This window comes from Carlito syrichta, unplaced genomic scaffold, assembly GCF_000164805.1.
Source record: "Carlito syrichta isolate Samal-C Ts95f unplaced genomic scaffold, Tarsius_syrichta-2.0.1 Scaffold314348, whole genome shotgun sequence".
Taxonomy (NCBI): domain Eukaryota; kingdom Metazoa; phylum Chordata; class Mammalia; order Primates; family Tarsiidae; genus Carlito; species Carlito syrichta.
This window is the reverse complement of record NW_007258444.1, coordinates 38,167-57,603: the sequence shown is the minus strand read 5'-3', so window position 1 is coordinate 57,603 and position 19,437 is coordinate 38,167. Positions and strand designations below refer to the sequence as shown.

At 45.7% G+C, this 19,437-nt stretch overlaps 1 protein-coding gene across 1 annotated transcript in view; it reads right to left on the bottom strand.

The window, feature by feature from the left end:
• FBP1 (fructose-bisphosphatase 1) overlaps positions 1 to 19,261 on the bottom strand; it is a 31,335-nt gene extending 12,074 nt beyond the window's left edge. Inside the window, exons 1-3 of the mRNA XM_008071506.2 lie at positions 18,974 to 19,261; positions 3,798 to 3,960; positions 1,865 to 1,957 (exon numbers count right to left, since the gene is read on the bottom strand). Coding sequence (XP_008069697.1) covers positions 1,865 to 1,957; positions 3,798 to 3,960; positions 18,974 to 19,143 — 426 coding nt within the window. The 5' untranslated portion in view covers positions 19,144 to 19,261. The remainder of the gene's footprint in view (positions 1 to 1,864; positions 1,958 to 3,797; positions 3,961 to 18,973) is intronic.
• Positions 19,262 to 19,437: the final 176 nt, after the last annotated feature.

Sequence of the window (19,437 nt, the reverse complement as noted above, 5' to 3'; positions counted from 1 at the left end):
CCTCCCAAAGCACTGGGATTACAGACTGAGCCTCCAAGCCCAGTCTTCTTTCCATCTTTAAGAGAGTCACTTTGGGTTCATTGAGAAGAATGTGTAGACTAATCATTGAGACTTATGCCTAGCATTCATAATTTAAGTCACTGTTGCAAGTTGGTTTGATTTTTTTTTTTTTTTTTAGTTGATAGCCAGTGTCTTTCAATTCTCTAGATTTTTAAGAGTTTTATTTGGGGGGTGGAGGTGGAGAATGGGGTTGGCTGCTTTAGGTTTGGTTAGTTATTAGCCAAAGGTTTCCTCCACAGGGAAGAATTTTGCTACAAACCTCTCTTGCTATTCTACAGACTTGATACTTTGCAGGGAAAATCATGTCCCTCCATGTCTGTAACAAGAATGGCATCTTTCTTGATGTGACTTGGAAAACAGACAAATTGTTGCCTTTGGCCTCTGGTATGAGAATTAGAACCTTCTATTAATCAAACTGACTTCTGTGTGGATCTGCCTGTCACCTAAGACAAAAGCAAACACACTCCAATGACTACAGATAACTGTGCCATGATGGTTCTGCTTTTCATATGTTTGAAAGGAAATTATTCATGATACTTAGAGATAAAGTAAAAATGTAGGTCTACTTTCTTTTTCTTTTTTTTTAATTATAAAGATGTGGGGTACAATTCAGTGTTAGGTATACAATCGTTGATTATGCAGGTAATCTTGGGTCTATTTTTTTAAGTTAATGCTTTTGTGTCCTGGAATGGAGTTCAGCTAAACTAACTGCTTCGTTTGTTAAGATGAAGAAACAGAGGCTCAGCTGCAACTCTGTGAGGTTTCAAATACACAAGAGCAGAAGCTAAGAGGACGTATTTTAGATTTTATAGTGTTTTATGATGCGTCCATGGGCCTTCATTCATTTTTCACCTGTCTGTATAATTGACTGAGTGCGCTCTCTCTCTCTCTCTCTCTCTCTCTCTCTCACACACATACACACACACACACACACACACACACACACACACACACACACAAAAAGAAAGAAGGAAAGATGCTCTGGAGGCAGGTTGGGTGCTCAGGTCACACAGTTAGAAGACCCAGGGCAGGGTCTGAGTTCCCATCCTGAACCAGTGTGCTTTCTGTGACTGGGAGTAGGGCTTAGCAAATTTTTTCTACAAACAGAGAGACAGACACTATTTTGGGATCTATGGGTCATACAGTCTCTATCATAACTGCCTGACAGTATAGCATAAAGTCAGCCAAAGGCTACGTCTAAACAAATAAGCATGACCACATGCCAAAAAAACTTCATTGTGAATAGTGAAAATTAAATTTATATAAATTTTGTGGATCATTAAATATAATTCTTTAGATTTTCCTCATCTATTTAAAAATGCAAAACATTTCTTTGTTCACAGCCTGTATACATCAGGCAACAAGCTGGATTTGGCCCAGGGTTTATAGTTTATAGACCCCTGATTCAGAGGACCTACAGGACAGTTTAGACACACATAACGTCTATTGTTGTCATACTGTGACAATTCCCAGTTCATATAGTATCATCACCACACAACTTATATTGTCTCCCTTTTTAAAATCTCATTTTCCACCATAAAAGAAAGTAAGATATAGTTAAAAGAATGTAATATACTTCACTTTCCACCCATGTTTTACTACCACATTCTTTTTTAATAATACAATGGATCTTCCTTGTGCAATTAATGCAGGAAACCTTCGAACTTGAGATACAAATCTATTCACACCTCGCAAGGTTTCATGGTGTACATTCTAGCTGCTTCACTACAGTGAAAAGGGACTGGATGCTCAACCTTAACTTTTCTTTTGATGCAAAACCACCTCTTGATATATGGTATTTTACCTTTCTGTAGATACCAAAAATGGTTCCAATGGACACAAGGCAGTCGATATTGGAAGACCCATCGAGGGGATCAAAGCAGACCACATATTTACCCTGAGCAAAGAAAAAGAAATGCAACTGTAAAATAGTGTAACAAGATACAGAGTAGACACTAAGGGAGCAAAAAAAAAAGGGAATCTGGAGGAAAGTTCAAGAAATGTGGGCCTTATTTATTTATGCTTGGTCATGGAAGATATGAAGCAGAATACAAAATGAAGATGATAGATAAAGATAGACAAAAAGATTATTAGATCACTAAGCAGAGAAAATACCACTTAGAATAGAAGGTGTGGATGAAGGTGATAAATTACAGATAAATAAATCATAATATCCTACTTTATTGATATAATCAGATCATAATTTTGGATTGAATTTCCTGGAGCCAAAGGAGAAATAAAAACAAGGTTAAGTCACTCATTTCCCCTTATTGATAAGGGAAAAAATAATAATTCCTTAAGTGAAGCAAAGACATTCCTAAAGATCTACACAAAACTTCTCATGCAGATCTTATAGATGCCACTTGAGTTAGGGATGCATAGAGTTCTCAACAATATCCCTAGTGTCGTTCCCAGAAGAGATAACTCTCTGTTGTCATGGGACTACCAAAGATTCATTTTTTGAATGGGATTTTCAATGGTGTGCTGGAGCTGGTAGTATCAGTACTCAAAAGCTAACTGTGCACATCTCTTCCCTACTGTGTTTTCAGTGGTGTCATGTTGGTAGCTTAACCATGGGACGGTATTTACACCACTGGAGGTGGTAGATGCTACACTTTTTGGTTAGTTTGCATTGAGATAGAGTTTATCAGTATACCACTGGGAATTTTCCATCTCCAAATTATCCACCTTATGATATAGTTTTTAAATGTGTTGCACCAGTTCAAAATGATTCCCTGGCCTCTTACTCTTAACAAATCACCCTCAGCCATGCAGAAGAAACTGGAAACTAGACAGGGGAATGTGTTATACATTGTAGTCAGAGGAGTTTGGGGTGTCTGGTAGAGAATATTAAACAAATTCAAACCATATGCCTAAAACTGCCAAAGACTTAGAAAGATTCAGTAAAGAAAAATGTGAACTTTGACATCTAGTGCTAGTTTAGGAATGATGTCAGTCAGATATGACTCCCACGCTTTTAATAAAGGTCAAGATAGACAACCTCTTTAACTTTTCTTCTGATTGTTGGTGGGTTTTTTTTCCCCCCGCTTTCTTTCTATTTCTACTCTTTCATGTCACCAGGCCATCTCAAATATGGAAAGATAGTAAGCCCATGTAACTGCCCTCCTAATCTCAAAAGTTTTTTTAAAATTAGAATGGTTGTTGTTTTATAAAAGCTGGATATATGTTTTCATTCAACAATATTTTTTTAACAACTATTTTTGGCTGAGACCCTAGAACATGCCTGGCTTCATGCTAAATGTTGAGTTACAGAGAAGAATAGAATTCATTCTCTGCCCTCAAGAAGCAATCAGACCAACAGGGATTCCAATGAATTCCAGTGCACCAAGAGGTGATAGAATTTCAAGCAGTGTGGGTTGGCAGCAGGTCGGGAGTAATGATTGGGAATTTGTTCAATGGAGATGCAACAAAAGAGGTTGTCAACAGAAGCCAGGCTTTGCAGAGCCTTGAACATGGCAATAAGAAGTGAGAAATGGACATGAGCCCATGGGAGTCCATGGGGAGATGATGATGGCATGAACCATGGTGGTGGTGTAGACAGTGGAGAGGGGAGGATTTGAGCCATGGTGGTAGCGGGGCGGAATCTGTGAAAAGATGATGGGGGGATCTAGGGAGATTCCCAGAAACCCATCCTGGTTAAGCAAGTGGAGCTCTGCATGAAGCTAGGAAGAAAAATGGTTGCGTTAAAACCCTCAGCGGTGAAAGTACAGACCCACCCTTTTTTCAGGTTCTACTATTATGGCGTGTTTATCTTCTTCTGACACAAGAACACAGGTGGCAAATGATGACTTTAACATGTTCATAACCAGGTCGTTGGAGAGGACATCCAGCTTCTTAACTTGATCACCCGTCACGTTGGTAGAACCAGCAATGCCATAGCTATAGGGAAGAGAAGCCACAAAAAGTGAACTGTGACCACCAGAGTATGTAGGTGCACCTATAAGTCCCACTGAAAGGGAATGCTGAGTAGGATTTAGAAGGAAAAAAGACACATGGTTTGGGAGAAACGAGAGGAAATGTGGTCATACCTCCTAGAGAGGCTTCTAGAAAGGAGAAAATACTGTCATCTACTTGCTGGCTTCATACCCATAATGGTACCGCACATTAAGGTTTAATCAGTGTTTCTCAATCTTTTTTTCCTTACGATCTTCCCTAAAGAACCTTTTTAAGCATTTTTTTAACTGACCATACTCTCCCACAAAATTTTGATTTTAATACTATAGATGTAGTATATATATTTATTACTGTATGAATATCTGTACTGAATGCATTAAAAGTTTGGGATTTTTTGTTTTTGTTTTTGCTCACCAAGAACTAATATTCACCCCCAAACACATGGGTTAAATAAATCAATTGAATTAAGAGACATAGCAAGCAAGGAGGTCTGGTCTGGAATGAGCTTGAGATGTGCGTTAAAGGATCCTAAAGGAAAAGCAGCATCGATTGGTTCCACCACCTCATTTTATAGAGGAGGAAGCGCAGGTTCCAAGACTCCTGTGGGCTTCTCCAAACTACAGAGGCAGGGTAGAGGTAAGACACTCGCTCTGACTTCCGGGTCAGGGTTCTCTTGGTGACTCTCCAGGGCCCATGGCAGGAGGCTTAGAGGGTGAAAGGCGCACGGAGTTTTTACTTATTTTTAAGCTACTGTGAGCCAGTAACTGCAGCATCCCCAGAATCCAAGTGGCGTGTCCAAAATGCAGCCCAGTTTGCTGGACTGAGAGAAGAGGCTGGTTGCCATCACCAGGGGTTGCACATGAACACAGAAGGGGTGGGGGACGTTTTACAGGAAGCATGCCTGGAACAAGATAAGACACTGGATGTGGAAAGGGAAAGAGATAGAGCTTTGAAGACACCACCGAGCAGCTGAAAGAGTGATAACTGTACAACTGCACCCTTGGCCAAGACAGCTGTGAGCTCGCCTGGGAACTGATTGCCACTTCTTCAGCGACTGTGACTGTGACTGCTTCAATGCCTCAAAATGCATTTTCCTGAAATGTAACTTGCAGTGTCTGGCTGGGCAGCACGGAGCCACCCCAGAAACGGTCCTGTCCCAAATGCCTGGTGTGACCTAACTGTCTCAGGAGGTGAGTCCAGCGGACTCATCAGGTCTACTTGTCGGTGCTGGCCACTTCCGGCGCCATTCCCTTTCCAGCCTGAGAAACACCTCTGGTTGTACCAGCCCTCCTCCCACCTACCACCCTTCCCCTGTCACTGCTATTTCATGAGTGAAAGACCAAGAGACCTATCGGGTTGCAGCCAGAGCCCGTGTCTCTGGGCTTTGGGCTCTCTTTCCACATAATCTCTTGCTGACCTCAATGGTGAGGCCAATGCTGGTGGAAGAAGAAGGCCACCAAACTGAGGGGACCTGGGTACATGGCAAGGCCACCAACCCAGTAAAAGTCATTTCCCTCACTGGTCCCATAAGCGGCAAGGTTCTTTCCCTCCTAGCCCAAGATGTCCACCATGAAACTCACTAATGATTCAGCACAAGGACCTGGGCTTTAGGACAGAGACGTGGTTCAGATCTCAGCTCCATGAAGTCCCTGTCTTCTCTGAGCCTCCCTCCCTTTTGCATGTGTCCAGAGAGGGAAATGATGTCTGCCTCCTGGGCCAGATAGAGGAGTGCATAGTCCTCGGTGCCTGATAAGTGTAGCCCAATGGGGACAATTCTGGGGCGGCCTAGGGAGCAGGGCTGGGTGGGAGGGGGGGCTAATGAATAAGCCACTTAGGCAAGTACAGGAAGGAAAGGCCTATGTCTCCCACTGGCCCGAGTTCCACCTGCTCGGGTACCTTCCTCAGGGACACTTAGGCTGGTTCCTTTTACTCAAAAGCTTCCGAGAGGCCTGAGAGCTCCTTTATTCCACAGATATTTATGGGGACCCAAAGTGCATGGGGAACTGCTCTGCGTGTGGGGGTTCCGTGCTGAACAAGAAGACCCCACCTCCTCTCCTGAAGCTTCCATTCTGGTGTGGTGAGACAAACAAGATGCAAGAAACAAATATGTGTTGTGGAATGAATAAGGTGATGTCAGATAGTGACAGAAGCTCACTGTTATAAAATAAAAACAAGGAGATGGCAGGAGGTAGGAACTGCAGGGCAGGTGGTTCATTTAAATGGTCAAGGGAGGTCTAGCTGTGAAGGGGGTATTCAAGCTGAATGGCATTTCGAATGTTTTTCAAAAGAAAGGGAGGAAATGAAAAAGGCCTCAAGGAGCCCAAATAAATCAGCTAGTAAGGACTCCAAAGAAGAGTTCCACGTCAGTAATTTATCCAAAGAAAACATGAAGTTCATTTTTTGCATATTTCCAAGTGGAAGGGGGAGAATACCGTGTGCGCATTTATGCAAGCAACTTCTAAAAACTCAAGGTCTTTTTCTCATGATACCCAGGTCCAGGAGCATTAAAATTTGGGGAAAAGGGACCTAGAGGAAAAAAAAATCTGTGCATGGCTCATCTGACAAAAGGCCAGCTCTGATTTGCAGTTTTCCTGATCCCACTAGCTTAAGAGAGACAAGTTTACCCTGCAACTTGTATCAAACACGGGGTCGCCACAACTTGTTTAGTGAGATTAAATGCAAGTAGGCGAGTTCCAGATGTGCTGGGCTACGTACCCTGAACTTGCAGTTGGCCAGACTGAAGCGAGAAGCAGCTTCTGTTGCCCTAGATCATGCCCTGGCCTATGAGATTTTACAGTTGGTGTCAGGGTAGGCAACTTGCCCAAGCAAGACCATAAGCCAGGTTTCCTCACAGCTGCTCCAAGATTCCAAGATGGCGCCCACCCTTGAGTCACAGAGAGACTCAGCGAAGTCAAGGTCAGCAAAGAGTGGCACACCCTGCCCCAGATGGAAGTCATGTGGGGTCATATAACATGCTGAAGGGATGGACAACATAGGACAGCTGTCCCCAACCTTCAACTTCTTTGGTATCAGGGTCCAGTTTCATGGAAGATAATTTTTCCATGAATGGGGCGGGGGGGTTTGGTGCAGTCAAGCCTCACCGCTAGTGTGAATCTGTATTTGCAGCCACTCCCCAGTGCTAGCATCACTGCCTCAGCTCCACCTCAGATCATCAGGCATTAGATTCTCATAAGGAGAATGCAACCTAGATCCCTCACATGTGCAGTTCACCTTAGGGTTCACGCTCCTATGAGAATCTAATGTTGCACTGATGTGACAGGAGCCAGTGCTCAGGCAGTAATGCGAGCGATGGGGAACAGCTGTAAATACAAGAAGCTTCACTCCTGTCCACTGCTCACCCCCAACCGTGCAGCCCGGTTCCAAACTGGCCATGGTCTAGTACTGGTCTGTGACCCAGGGGCTGGGGACCCCAATGTAGGGGACCCTTACCATACCTTGCACTGACGTGACCATCTTCATCCACCAAACTGTGGCAGACAATTGGCTCCACTGCCTTTGGCGTTTCCATGACACCACTGGGTGGTGTTAAGCTGGTCCTTGACCCTTTCTTCAGAACTCCTCTTTATCCCCCTGTTCTAACAGAAAGGACCCTTTCCAACTGTCCTCCAGTTGGTTATGAAGCATAAAAGGACATGCGATGATAGATTATTCTGGGACCCTCAAACTCAGAACTCATGTACTCTATAACTTTCCTAGGATAGCTTGCTGGAGGTTTTTCCCTGGTGAGTACGGGCATTAAGACACATTTCAGAAAGACAAGAAAATTATTCTAAAGTAGAAACTAAGTTCAAAAGAATAGATTCTCAGGCTAGCACCAATAGTGCCGCCATGCTGGTAGTAATGACGTCCCGGTTTGTATAATTTAATGATTGAGCCGCAGCTCAGTACATGAAGTTAGCCTTGGGTTTCTCTCTCTGCACTGCGTTATTCTGGTCAGGGATGCGAAGGCACGATGACCAGTCAGGCCAAGGCAAATGCTCAATCAAGCTTCTCCCGACACACCTCAGGGGGACCCTAAGAAGAGCTTCAAGATATCTCCGAGGTAACACATTTCCATGGGTCAATGAAAAGCAGGATGCGGGCTTCTGTGAGGCTGACAAAGGAAAACAGCCCTTAGAAATACCCTGAGGAACTAATTAGCTGAAGAGTCCTTGGAGTTTATTTTCTCTAGCAGTTTGCAGAAACCCCCTCCGAAACAATAAATGTCTGCCTGCTGACAAGTTACCATTTCTCAAAGGTCCCAAAGGATAGATTAACAGGAGCCGTCCACTCTGCATTCCCATGACCACCCAGAGAGAGCAGGGTGACCTGCACAGCCAATAGCAGATGGGTCTTAGCTCCTCGCAGGACAGCCCCAGACCTTTGCTCAGTCAATTGACCAGGGCTCAGAGAGCATCTACTATGTTCCCCAAACTGAAGTCCTAGGAAGACTCCAAGAGAGTCTGCAGGGCCCAGAAGCCTCACCCTGGTTTAGACAGCATTTTGATGGCACCAACAACCCTTGATGAGACTTGAGCAAACAAGTCTCACACACCCCTGGGCTTCCTTTTAGATCAGTTCCCGATTCCACTCTCTGGGGCCGGATAAGGCAGCCAATGAGGCCACAGGGATATGAAAAAGTATACAGGTTTTCCCGTGAACAACCTTGCCCCAAAAAGCCTTTCCCGTGAACAACCTTGCCCCAGAAAGCCTACCCCGGAGCCAACTCTGCCTTGCAATCGATAGAAAGAGAGGCAAGCTGAGACGGCGAAGAAATGGGTTGACCTGAGCAAGTCGTAAACCTCTGAACCTACCCCCCACGCCCCCTACCCCCAGCAAAGGAGTCAGTAGCAGGTGGGGGGTAGGCAAGGTCATTTCGACTGAGCCAGTCATTTAATCTGCCAGGAAATGTTTCCCAACTGGGAGTTATCTCAGAAGGCAAAGGCTACATTGTGAGGTTTCCTCCACCTTTTCCTTTTGGGACCTCGCAGGAGAAAAGTCAGATCATGAGGGATGTGGGAAGGAAAATGATTCGAGGTCTCCCCCGAGAAGCAGCAGACAGAAAGCAGGAGGACAGGTTACTTGCCGAGGCCTGAGGGCCACGGGCCGCTGATGTGGGTAACAGAATTTAAATGTCCCACACACCTTAGCAAAGAGTGAGGGCAGGCCGCTTTCAAGATGCAACCCCAGAGCTCTGAAACGGGGCACAAGATCACACAAATTTCAGCTATGTCCAGGTATGGGTGAATTAACAGCTGGCTCTTGGAAAATTGACATTTCTAGGACATGTCTTTACTATTCCAGAAGACCCAGGATATTCGGTTTCCACATATCTAAGTCAAAGTTAAGATTTCCTTGAGAATAGAAAAGACAACAATGATGATGAAACACTAATGATATTGTCATTTATACTATATTTATATCTATTTTAAAATTCCATCCCATGTTGTATCTTAAGTGAATAAAACAAATATATATATAATCGTTTTGGTAATTTTAATTACAGGGTTGGGTTTTTTCCATAAAAAGAGCAGAGTTTGGCCTGGTTCAGTGGCTTAGCCTGTAATCCTAGTTTGGGAGCTCGAGCTGTGTGGATTGCCTGAGCCCATGGGTTCGAGACCCGCCCAGGCAACTTGGCGAGACCTCATCTCTACAACAAATCAACAACTAGCCGGGCATAGTAGCTTGTGACTACAATTCCAGCTACTTAGAAGGCTGAGTGGAATGTTCGCCGGAGCCCAGCAGGTCGAGGCTGCGGTGGCCGGGAGTGTGCCACTGCACTCCAGCCTGGGCAACGGAGTGAGACTCCAACTCAAAAAATAAAAATAAAAATAAATAGAAAGAGCAGAGTTGGCTAACGTGGGTCCTATTCTTGCTCCTGATAGATACATCGTTGGTTAACTGGCATGACTCTTCAATAGGGGGCAGTTTCTGGAAATAAAATCACAGCAGCTGGAAAGAATGGATTCACCTCATCTGACCTGGAAAATGAAACCAGTTAACTGATTTGGGTAGTTTGGATGGATAACCAAAGAGGGCTCTAAGCCTAAAGCTGAAGACACCCGGACTCCATCATGCCAGGAGCCTGGCCATGGTTTCAGGAGTGAGACAGCAGCAGTAGTGATGCCACGTGACCCTCCCAGGGGCATGCCGGGAGAGAGGGTCTATTCTCCCAACCTGCAGCCAGAGAAAATCAGGATAGCCCACAGGACTGGAGGGCACGGCCTCTATCGGACATCATCTTGATGGCCTTCGGGATGGCCCACTTTTTTCTAGGAGTCAGTGGGAAGGAGGCCACAGACGGAGCTACCGCCCCCGAAAATACTGTCTAAAACTCTGTTGTCAGCGGGCTTGGCCCAACCTGCTCTGCACAGGAATGCCGAGAGTAGGAAGCCTCTGGGCTCTGGCAGCTCACCCACTGGGCCAGCCTAAGGACAGTCAACACCCGCACAGTTTTCCACTTGGGGACATTTGCAATTAGATCCTTACAGGCAGCTTGGCTCAGTGGCTCAGCCTGTAATCCTAGCACTTTGGGAGGCTGAGACAAGTGGATCGTCTGAGCCCGTGGGTTCGAGACCAGCCCGGGCAAATTGGTGAGACCTCATCTCTACAATAAATCAAAAATTAGCCGGGCGGGTTTTGACTACTTGGAAGACTGGAGTGTAAGGATCGCCAGAACCCAGTAGATTGAGGCTACGGTGGCCAGGAGCATGCCACTGCACTCCAGTGAGACTCCAACTCAAAAAAAAAAAAAGATCCTTATAAGGCAACCTGATAATTTTCTAGGGAGGTCTGAAGCTAAAACTGAGAATATTCTCTGAGAGGGCTGAAACTCTTGCACATGCAAGGCACCTCTGAATGTGCCTCTGGAGAAAGAAAGACCTACCAGTTTGTTTGTTTGTTTGTTTGTTGAGTCAAAGTCACACTGTCACCCAGGCTGGAGTGCAGTAGCACAAGCATGACTCACCACGTCTCAACTTCCTGAGCTCAGGCAATCTTCTTGCCTTAGACTCTCAAATAGCTAGGACTACAGGCATGCACCAACACGCCCAGCTAATTTTTTTATTTTCTGTAGAGACGAGGTCTTACTATATTACCGAGGCTGGTCTCGGAAGTCCTGGATTCAAGTGATCCTCCTGCCTCGGCCTCCTAAAGTGCTAGAATTACAAGCGTGAGCCACTGTGCCCAGTCTACCAGTTCGTGAGCCTGAGCAAAAGAATGAGATCCTTAAGCACCCAGAACAAAGCCCACATGCAGTAAGTGCTCAGTGAACTTACTTTGATTGATTGAATGATTTTAGAGAGTAATAAAGAGATCCAAGAACTTCTAAGGTTGTAAATGCCTTTAGACCCAGTGGTTTTAGTAACACCTCCCTTCATAATCATCATCCAAGACCCTCCACCCCTGGGGGGGTGATCCTCTCCAGATTAGCATGGCTTCTTGATAACAGTGTGCTTGCAGAGAAAACTCTGTGTTAAGACAAGTGCAATGGCTCTTCCCTCCAGCTAGTTCATCAGGAAATTGCAGTGTCATGGTCAAGGCCAGGCTAGGACTCTACATCGCTGGGGTTCAAATCCCAGCTCTGCTAGGTGCAAAGCAGCCTAGTCAAGCCACTTAGTAACTCTGGTTTCTGGTTCTTCATCTGTGATATAGGAATACAGTATGTCTGCTTTATAGTCTGTAGAGGGAGGAATAAATGAGTTAATATGGCTAAAGGGATCAGAATAGCACCTGTGCATAAGCAAGTGAGCAAGAACATTACTGCTTCACACCCCTGCCTAACTCCCTCAGCATGAACATGACCACACTGATGATCAAGGTAGGATCTGGGCAATAACTCAGTATCAGAAGGCCTGGGTTCAAATTCTGCCTTCCCAAGTCCAAGAGGGAAGATTACTTGAGGCCAGGAGTTCAAGACCAGCCTGGGCAACATAGGAAGACCCTGTCTTTTAAAAAATTTTAAAAATATATAGCTAGGAATGGTGGTGCATGCCTATAGTCTCAACTACTTGGGATGCCGAGACAGGAGGATCAGTTGAAGCCAGGAAGTCGAGGTTTCAGTGAGCTAGGATCATGCCACTGCACTCCAGCCTGGGTGACAGAGTGAGATCTTGTCTCCAAAATAAAATAAAATCCTGTCTTTCCTTATTAATGATAATGAGACCTCCATCAAGTTGTTCAAACTCCCCGAATGGCTCTTTCTGGCCAGGTTTGTAAGGATGGTGGATAACACATGAGATGCACTTGGTCCACAGCAGTCACTCAGATGGCGGCCATCATTGATCTTAACCTAGCCTCACAGGCATCCACCAAGTTAAGTGTTGGTTGATAGGGGGGTGGGGCAGGGGGAACCATCTCTAAACCAGTTTTACAGGCAACTTCCAGGAAAGCAGCCAACACGGAACTGTTGGCAAAAAAAACCTTCAAGTTTACATTTGATACAATCTCACCGGGGATATGATTTCGAGATGTTTATGACATTTCACTTCCATTTTATTCAAATTAGTTGGCCCTGCAGCCCAAGTGCAAAAATCACCTCCCTGGGGTTAAAGTCCCTGCGATCTTTCTCTTTCAAACACCCAGAAACACAAAAGAGCTTTTTCTGAAGTTTGAGGAGCAGAACTTAATTTGAGAAGTTGTCCATAATGTCTCTTCTTTTGCTTCTGCTGTAAACCTCACTGAACTTTTTAAAAAGCTGTAAGCCATTTTAATTCATAGGCTACAGAGCTCCTTAAAAGCACAGGTTACTTTGGCCAGTATTTTGAGATCTTTGGAAATTTGGATTAAATACTAGCATTGTTTTCCAAGTTTGCCTGTTGTTTCTAAAATGGAATGAGCCATTTAACTGCCATGAAGCCTATGATACTGGACACAGATTTATGGTGATTGGGGGAAGCTGCCTCTCACAGCATTTCTGAAGCAAAGTGTCGGATGCAAGGATCAGAACCAGGGGCCACCACACTTAGAGCCCTCAATGACTTCCTGGAGTTGCTAACTGACTTAGGACTGTTTCTGCCTAACGTCAGCAGTTCAGACAGCAGGCAAAATCATAAGGCTCGACTAAACAACACCCGACTAAACAAAAACGGACGTGGATTATTGGTTAATCCTTATCGCAAAAGTCAAAGGTAACACTGGCTTGTTATTGATTGACTGCACGGTTATCAACCATTCACCCCGCTAGGAATACCCAAGGGCTAGATCAGAAAGACTATGAAGAAGAGGAACCAACCAGAACAGCTTTCAGAGGTCACAAACCCCAACTTTTGCCTGAATTCACATGGAAGGAAAATGGACATACAGGACAGTGCATGGCTGGCTGTGTTTGTTTTTGTTTTTTGTTTTTATGGAAAGAAAGTTGCAGTGCACTCTTCCGTCATATGAAGAAGATAATTCAAGGAATGTAACATAAATCTGAGAAAGTTTCCAAATCTGCAATGTCATAAACTCTGCAAATTTGAAGATAAGCTTAGGCCAGGCACAGTGGCGAACGTTTGTAATCCCAGCACTTTGGGAGACTGAGGCAGAAGGATTGCTTGAGTACAGGGGCTCAAGAACAGCCTGGGCAATACTGCAAGACCCCATCTCTACAAAAACACTAAAAAATAAAAATTAGCTGGGCATGGTGGCTCATGCCTGTAGTCCCAGCTATTCAGAAGGCTGAAGCAGGAGGATCACTTGAACCCAGGAATTTGAGGCTGTATTGAGCTATGATCACACCACTGCACTCTAGCTTGGTGACAGAGTAAGACCCTGTCTCTAAAAAATCAAAAAGAGAGAGATAAGTTTAAACATATATTAGCTCTTCTGTCATTCCAAAATCAAAACTGAAGTTCTTTTTTATTTTCTTCTGTTAGATAACTGAGAAGACCACAAATCTAAAAGTGACTTTTCTGGACACAATATGAACAGGATGGGAAGAAGTTCCCTGTAACCATTCTGATGGTGCAGCATTGTTCTAATATGTAATTTTCTAGCCCAGACTATATCCCCACTGATACAGGCAGGCGACTGCTAAGGAATAAAGAACAAAATAGAGACACAACAGTTTACAAAAAAAAAAAAATAATAATGATGACATTGGTACCCTATTCATGAACTCAGTTTATCCTCATATAGCTGAGGTTGAAAAAACAGTTGTCTCCATCTTACAAGTGGGGAAATAGAGGCTCAGAGATGCTACATCAACTGCCCAAATCCTCCCAGAAATTAAATGACAGAGCTCGAAATTTAAGCCCTGCTCCCTCTCTCTCCAAAATGTGCTCTTAAGCCTTGCACATTCCTGCTAACCCTAGTTTAGATTTTCTTTCCTTTTTCTCTGCCTTGAAGCAAATGTGCCACAATCCAGTGGCCAAATATTTAGTCAGTGCTTCATGCCTAAATGCCAGACTGGCAAGTCCAGCTGTAGGTTAGAAAGCATCTCCAACTGGATGGTCCCCAACACCTCAAGTTCAAAATTTTCAAAATATGGGCAACATTTTCTCTCCCTCTCCCAGCCTCTAAAAACCAGCTCCTCCTTGAGAATCCTGTTTCTGTCTTTGTGTTGTTTTGCTTTTTGATGGCACAGGCCTGTTCGCAGTTGTTCTCAAGTCAGCGCTTTGAGACCCACCCTCGCCGCCCTTCTCATCCGATCCACGCTCAGACTCCTCCCGATTTTCCCCCTCCTCCGCTGGCCTCCTCATATCCCATCTTTTCCTTCTTTCAATTCTACACTTCCAGTCACAGTGTCCTCTCTAATCGTGCCGCTTTGCCTCTCAGAAACCTTTCACAAACCTTCACTCTCTTTGCACACGCTCCAACAGATATCAAGTGTTTACCCTTGCCATTCAAAGCATCCCAATGCACCTGTGCTTTCACATCCACAAACATCCCACCACACGCACCTCATGCGTGGTCCAGCTGAATGAATCACTTTTTCAGAATCACTTTCCCACCTCGGGACCTTCCTCACTCGATCACCCAACCTGAGCCGCTCTCTGGCCATCAGGTCTATGACCAGTCACCTTTTACTGCCCACTGCAAATGCCCATCTTGGGGACTTCACAGTCCTTTACAACTGAATTGTATTTGGGACACCTCTATGAAAGTATCTTTCAGAACCTTTATTGGACATTATAACTAATTCTACACTTGTCTTATTTTTTCCCCACAGTGTAACCTCGGTGTCATTCTTATCTCTCAATCTCTTCCAGAACTTTGTGCACAGTAAGGGTTCAATAATATTTTTTTTAAGGTCGAAGTCTCTTTGCACTCCACTGTCATCCAGGCTGGTGAGCAGTGGCATGATCATGGCTACCACAGCCTCAATTTCCTGGGCTCGGGTAATCCTTCCACCTCAGCCTCTTGAGTAGCTGGGACTACAGGTCCATGCCACCATGCCCAGTTAATTTTTTTTATTTATTATAGAGATGAGGTCTTACCATGTTGTCCAGACTGGTCTCAAACTCCTGGACTCAGGCAATCCTCTTGTCTTGGCCTCCCAAAGTGCTGGGATTACAGGTGTCAGCCACCACCGTGTCTGGCCACATTTTGTTAAGTTGAATGGAATCAATGACTTCTTCAGACAGTGATTTGGAAACATACACAAAGAGAATTCAACTCCAAGCTGACTCCATAAAACAAAGAAGCCTAAGTCCCTGGAGGATGGCTATCTCCCAAAGGAATGAAAACTAAGAAAGAGGACAATGCTTGAATTTGACATATAAACTATTAATTCATCAGCTCAACTTACAGGCTGCTAACAGAAAACTCTCACTTTTTAGCTCCTACTTGCTAGGATCTGCTGGTCTTCTCCTCTGGGCATGGGTGCAGGGGAGTCAGGAGCACAGAAAGAAGGCTTCCAGGGCATGCATGTCAAAGCCAAGGGTTCCTTGTGATATAAATCTTAAGTCACTTTTAAAAAATGTAATTAATGGATGAGATTTAGGGTTTGTCAAACTTTACCTAATTTCTAAAAACTAAAAGAAAAGATGTATGGTGTGTCAAAAAGAGCCCTAAACTGGGGTTCCAGAGACCTCATCCCCAGACCAAGTCACCTCATCTTCCCTGTCCTCATCTGTACAAGGAGGAGACTGGGCTAGCTGACTGCTGATTCTCCTTCAGTTCAAAACTCTGTGGTTCTAGAAACACCTTATTAGGAGCAATGAAAGTGACTATTAAAGCAACTTTAGGTTAACAGAGAGAAAGAATGCACAGGCTCCATGCTTAAACTCCTGATGTCTCCATGATGAGGCGTCATGGTGAATTCTGTAAACTAATTCTGGCGAGGTTCCTGCAAATCTACAATCAAGACCTCCGCATTAATGAGTTCTTTGTAGCCATCCTGGCTTTTCATCCAGGATATCAAAGCCTGTAATGAATATAATTTGGGGACTAGCTTGAGATCTTGTCTCATTGCTGCCTGCCTGACTACAAGTCACACTGAGAACAGGCAAACTCTGATTTTCTCACAAGAATAGAGTCCAGCATCTGGTCCTCCCTGTCAACTACCCACACAAGCAGGCATCAACACCTGTTCTAAGGGTACAACACTGTAATAGCCCCAGACCCGTGAAAACATAAATACCCCAAAATAGAGAAAGAGTTCAATGACTCCTCCTAAATCTGTGCAATGGAACACCACACAATAGTTAAAAGGGAGGTAGATGTCTATATCTTGACATCAAAGCATGTTCATGACATCGTGCTAAATGATAAACTGCAGAAAAGTGTGTTAAGTATGACCCATTTTGTTTGCTATTTACCTATAAGCATATGTGAATATGTGTTCATGTATAAATTTATGTGAGCATAAAGAACTATCTGGGAAAATAACCAATGAATTGCTAACAGTTGATACCCCAGGGAATGAATACGGGTGAGTTTCACTGTTTCCTTTGTGTTCTTTTGACTGGCTTGAATTTCTCAGTGAGGGCAACTTACTAAGTAGTTTATAACAATAATATTGTTAAAGCCTAGTGTTTGCAACTATCTAGCCTAAAAACACACATATCTAATGTGGCCAAAATTAGCACTCTTTGTCCAGGCTGCACTATCAAAATCTCACTATCTGAGGCCCCACTATTTAAGGTTACTTAAAAGGGGGGACATTTAGAAACAGATCATGCCTCTCTGCATCTCTCTGGGGCTGTGAAAGATACTGACACATTTTTAAAACAGTGTCGGAGCTGGGCATGGTGGCTCGTGCCTGTAATTCCAGCACTTTGGGAGGCCAGTGTGGGAGGATTGCTTGAGCCCAGGAGTTCAAGACCAGCATGAACAACATAGTGAGAATCTACCTCTAAAAAAAGTAAAAACATGAGTCAGGCGTGGTGGCAGATGCTTGTAGTCCCAGCTACTAGGGAGGCTGAGGCAGAAGGATTGTCTGAGCCCCGGAGTTCAAGGTTGCAGTGAGCCGCGATTGCATCAGTGCACTCCAGTCTAGGCAACAGAGTGAGACCCTGACCAAAACAAAAATAAATAAATACACACACACACACACACGCATCAGAAATGACACGAGCTCTTTTTTGAAAAACTTCCTTTGAGAGCACCTATACTAGTTGTAAACTAAATTTGAAGTAAGATTTTACCTGCTTGTATTTCCTAAAGCAAAGAATCCTATTTTATGAAGAACCAGTGGTGACAGTAATGAAGTCAATATCTTCCTAACCATATATGTCCTTACCTCTCTCCCAGCAAGGCCTGCTCCTGCTTGATATCTGAAAATAAATATAATCATACACTCCTTTATAAGAATTTGTACCACCAACCCCATACTACAGAACCAGAGCCATACAGCTTACCAGAAAAGGAATCCAGGTTGCAGGGTGGAAGGGAGTTTTTAAAAATGCAGAACTGCATTCCAGAGTAGCAGTGTTATGTTTTTCAGCTCAGCCATGAACTTCGTGTGTCATTTTTATAGTGTTCTTACATGGGGGAAATGTGAGGAAGGAATATGGACAATCTGAAAACCCAGGCACTCTTTAGTTAAAGTGGCGGGCCTGTTAATTATAAAATACTTGTGCACACCAACACAAACCCAAGAATGCTGTGTGACTTACAAAAGTAGGTGCCTTTTGGGTCACCATGCCCTCTGACTCCGCTACTCACCATGTGATCTGCAGACGGGCAGCTTCAGATCGGTACTGCCCACCCCAGGAGAGCTCAGAAATGCAGAATTCTCAGACCCCATCCCAGACCTACTGAAGGAAGATGCATGTCTTAACAAAACCCCCAAAGAATTTCTGTGCACACTGAAGTTTGGTATGCACTCCCGGGTTCATTCAAAACCGTTTCACTTACAAACAGCTTTTGCGTCATTCGCTAATTGGGCTAGGACTGCAAGCACCATTGTTGCAAAAGAGTAGAGGTTTTGAAGTTCTCAGTATGAGTTTTCGCTGCTTATGGGACAGCACAGCAACTGCTCCCAGAAAAGGCCAGCCCCCTGAGCACTGCTGCGCCTAAGACCTCTGGGAATGCTGGCTTCCTTGCAGCCAGCCTGGAGGTCCACTCCCCGCAACAGGTCTCTTTAGGAGATAACGGATTAGAAGCCTGACTTGGGTCCCCCGAGGGAGTGAAGGAGGACAGAGAAGACACAGAGATAGGCAGGCACCTGAACTAGCACTGCGAGGAGGACCCCGGACCTCCAGGCGGGAGGCGAGGGTGGCTACGGTGGGCAGATCAAGTGCCGGCCCTTGGTCGAGCAGATTCACCAGGAGAAGGCTGAGAGGGGTGCCAAGGCAGGCTGCTCGGGCCAGAGGAGAGGAAGGTAGGATGGAAGCAGGCGTGCGCCTCCAGGTGGGCCCCTCCAAGGTGAAGGGAGTGGGGACGAGGGCTTGGGTGCAGGTGGGCAAACGTCCCGAGAGAGGGGCCGCCGGATAGGGAGAGACTCAGATGTCAGACGGACAGGCAGAAGCTGACAGCAGCAGGACAGGAGAACCCAACGCCTGCCTGCCAGGCAGCTTTCCCGGGCTGCCAGACAGACGGCGCGGGGCCCACGACCCGGGGCCCGACTCACAGGTGCGCGATGCCAGCCTTGCGCACCGCGGTGGAGATGGCTTTCACGGCCGTGCAGAGCGAGTTGAGCAGCTGGGTCATCTCGCCCGTGCCGCGGGCCTTCCTGCCCTCCTCCATGACGAAGCGGGTCAGGGTGAGGACGTCCGTGTCGAAGGGCGCCTGGTCCGCCATGCCGGAGCCGGGTCGCGGGCGCGCGCGGCAGGTGGCGGACTTCGCTGGAGGGCGGACGCACCGACTGCCACCCGGGTGTCCGCGGCGCTCGTCGCGCGACTGGCCCGGGCCGGTCCCCGCGGGTCGAGTCTTGGGGAGTCTCTGGGCGCCGGGTCCCCGCCCCCCGCCCCCCGCCCCCCGCCCCCGGGAACTCCTCCGCGCTCCGCCGCTCCGCACCCCGCCGGCCGCTCCGCTCGCTCGCGGCGCCCTATGAGGTCCGGGATCCTCCTCGCCGGCGCCGCTCGGACCCGCCTG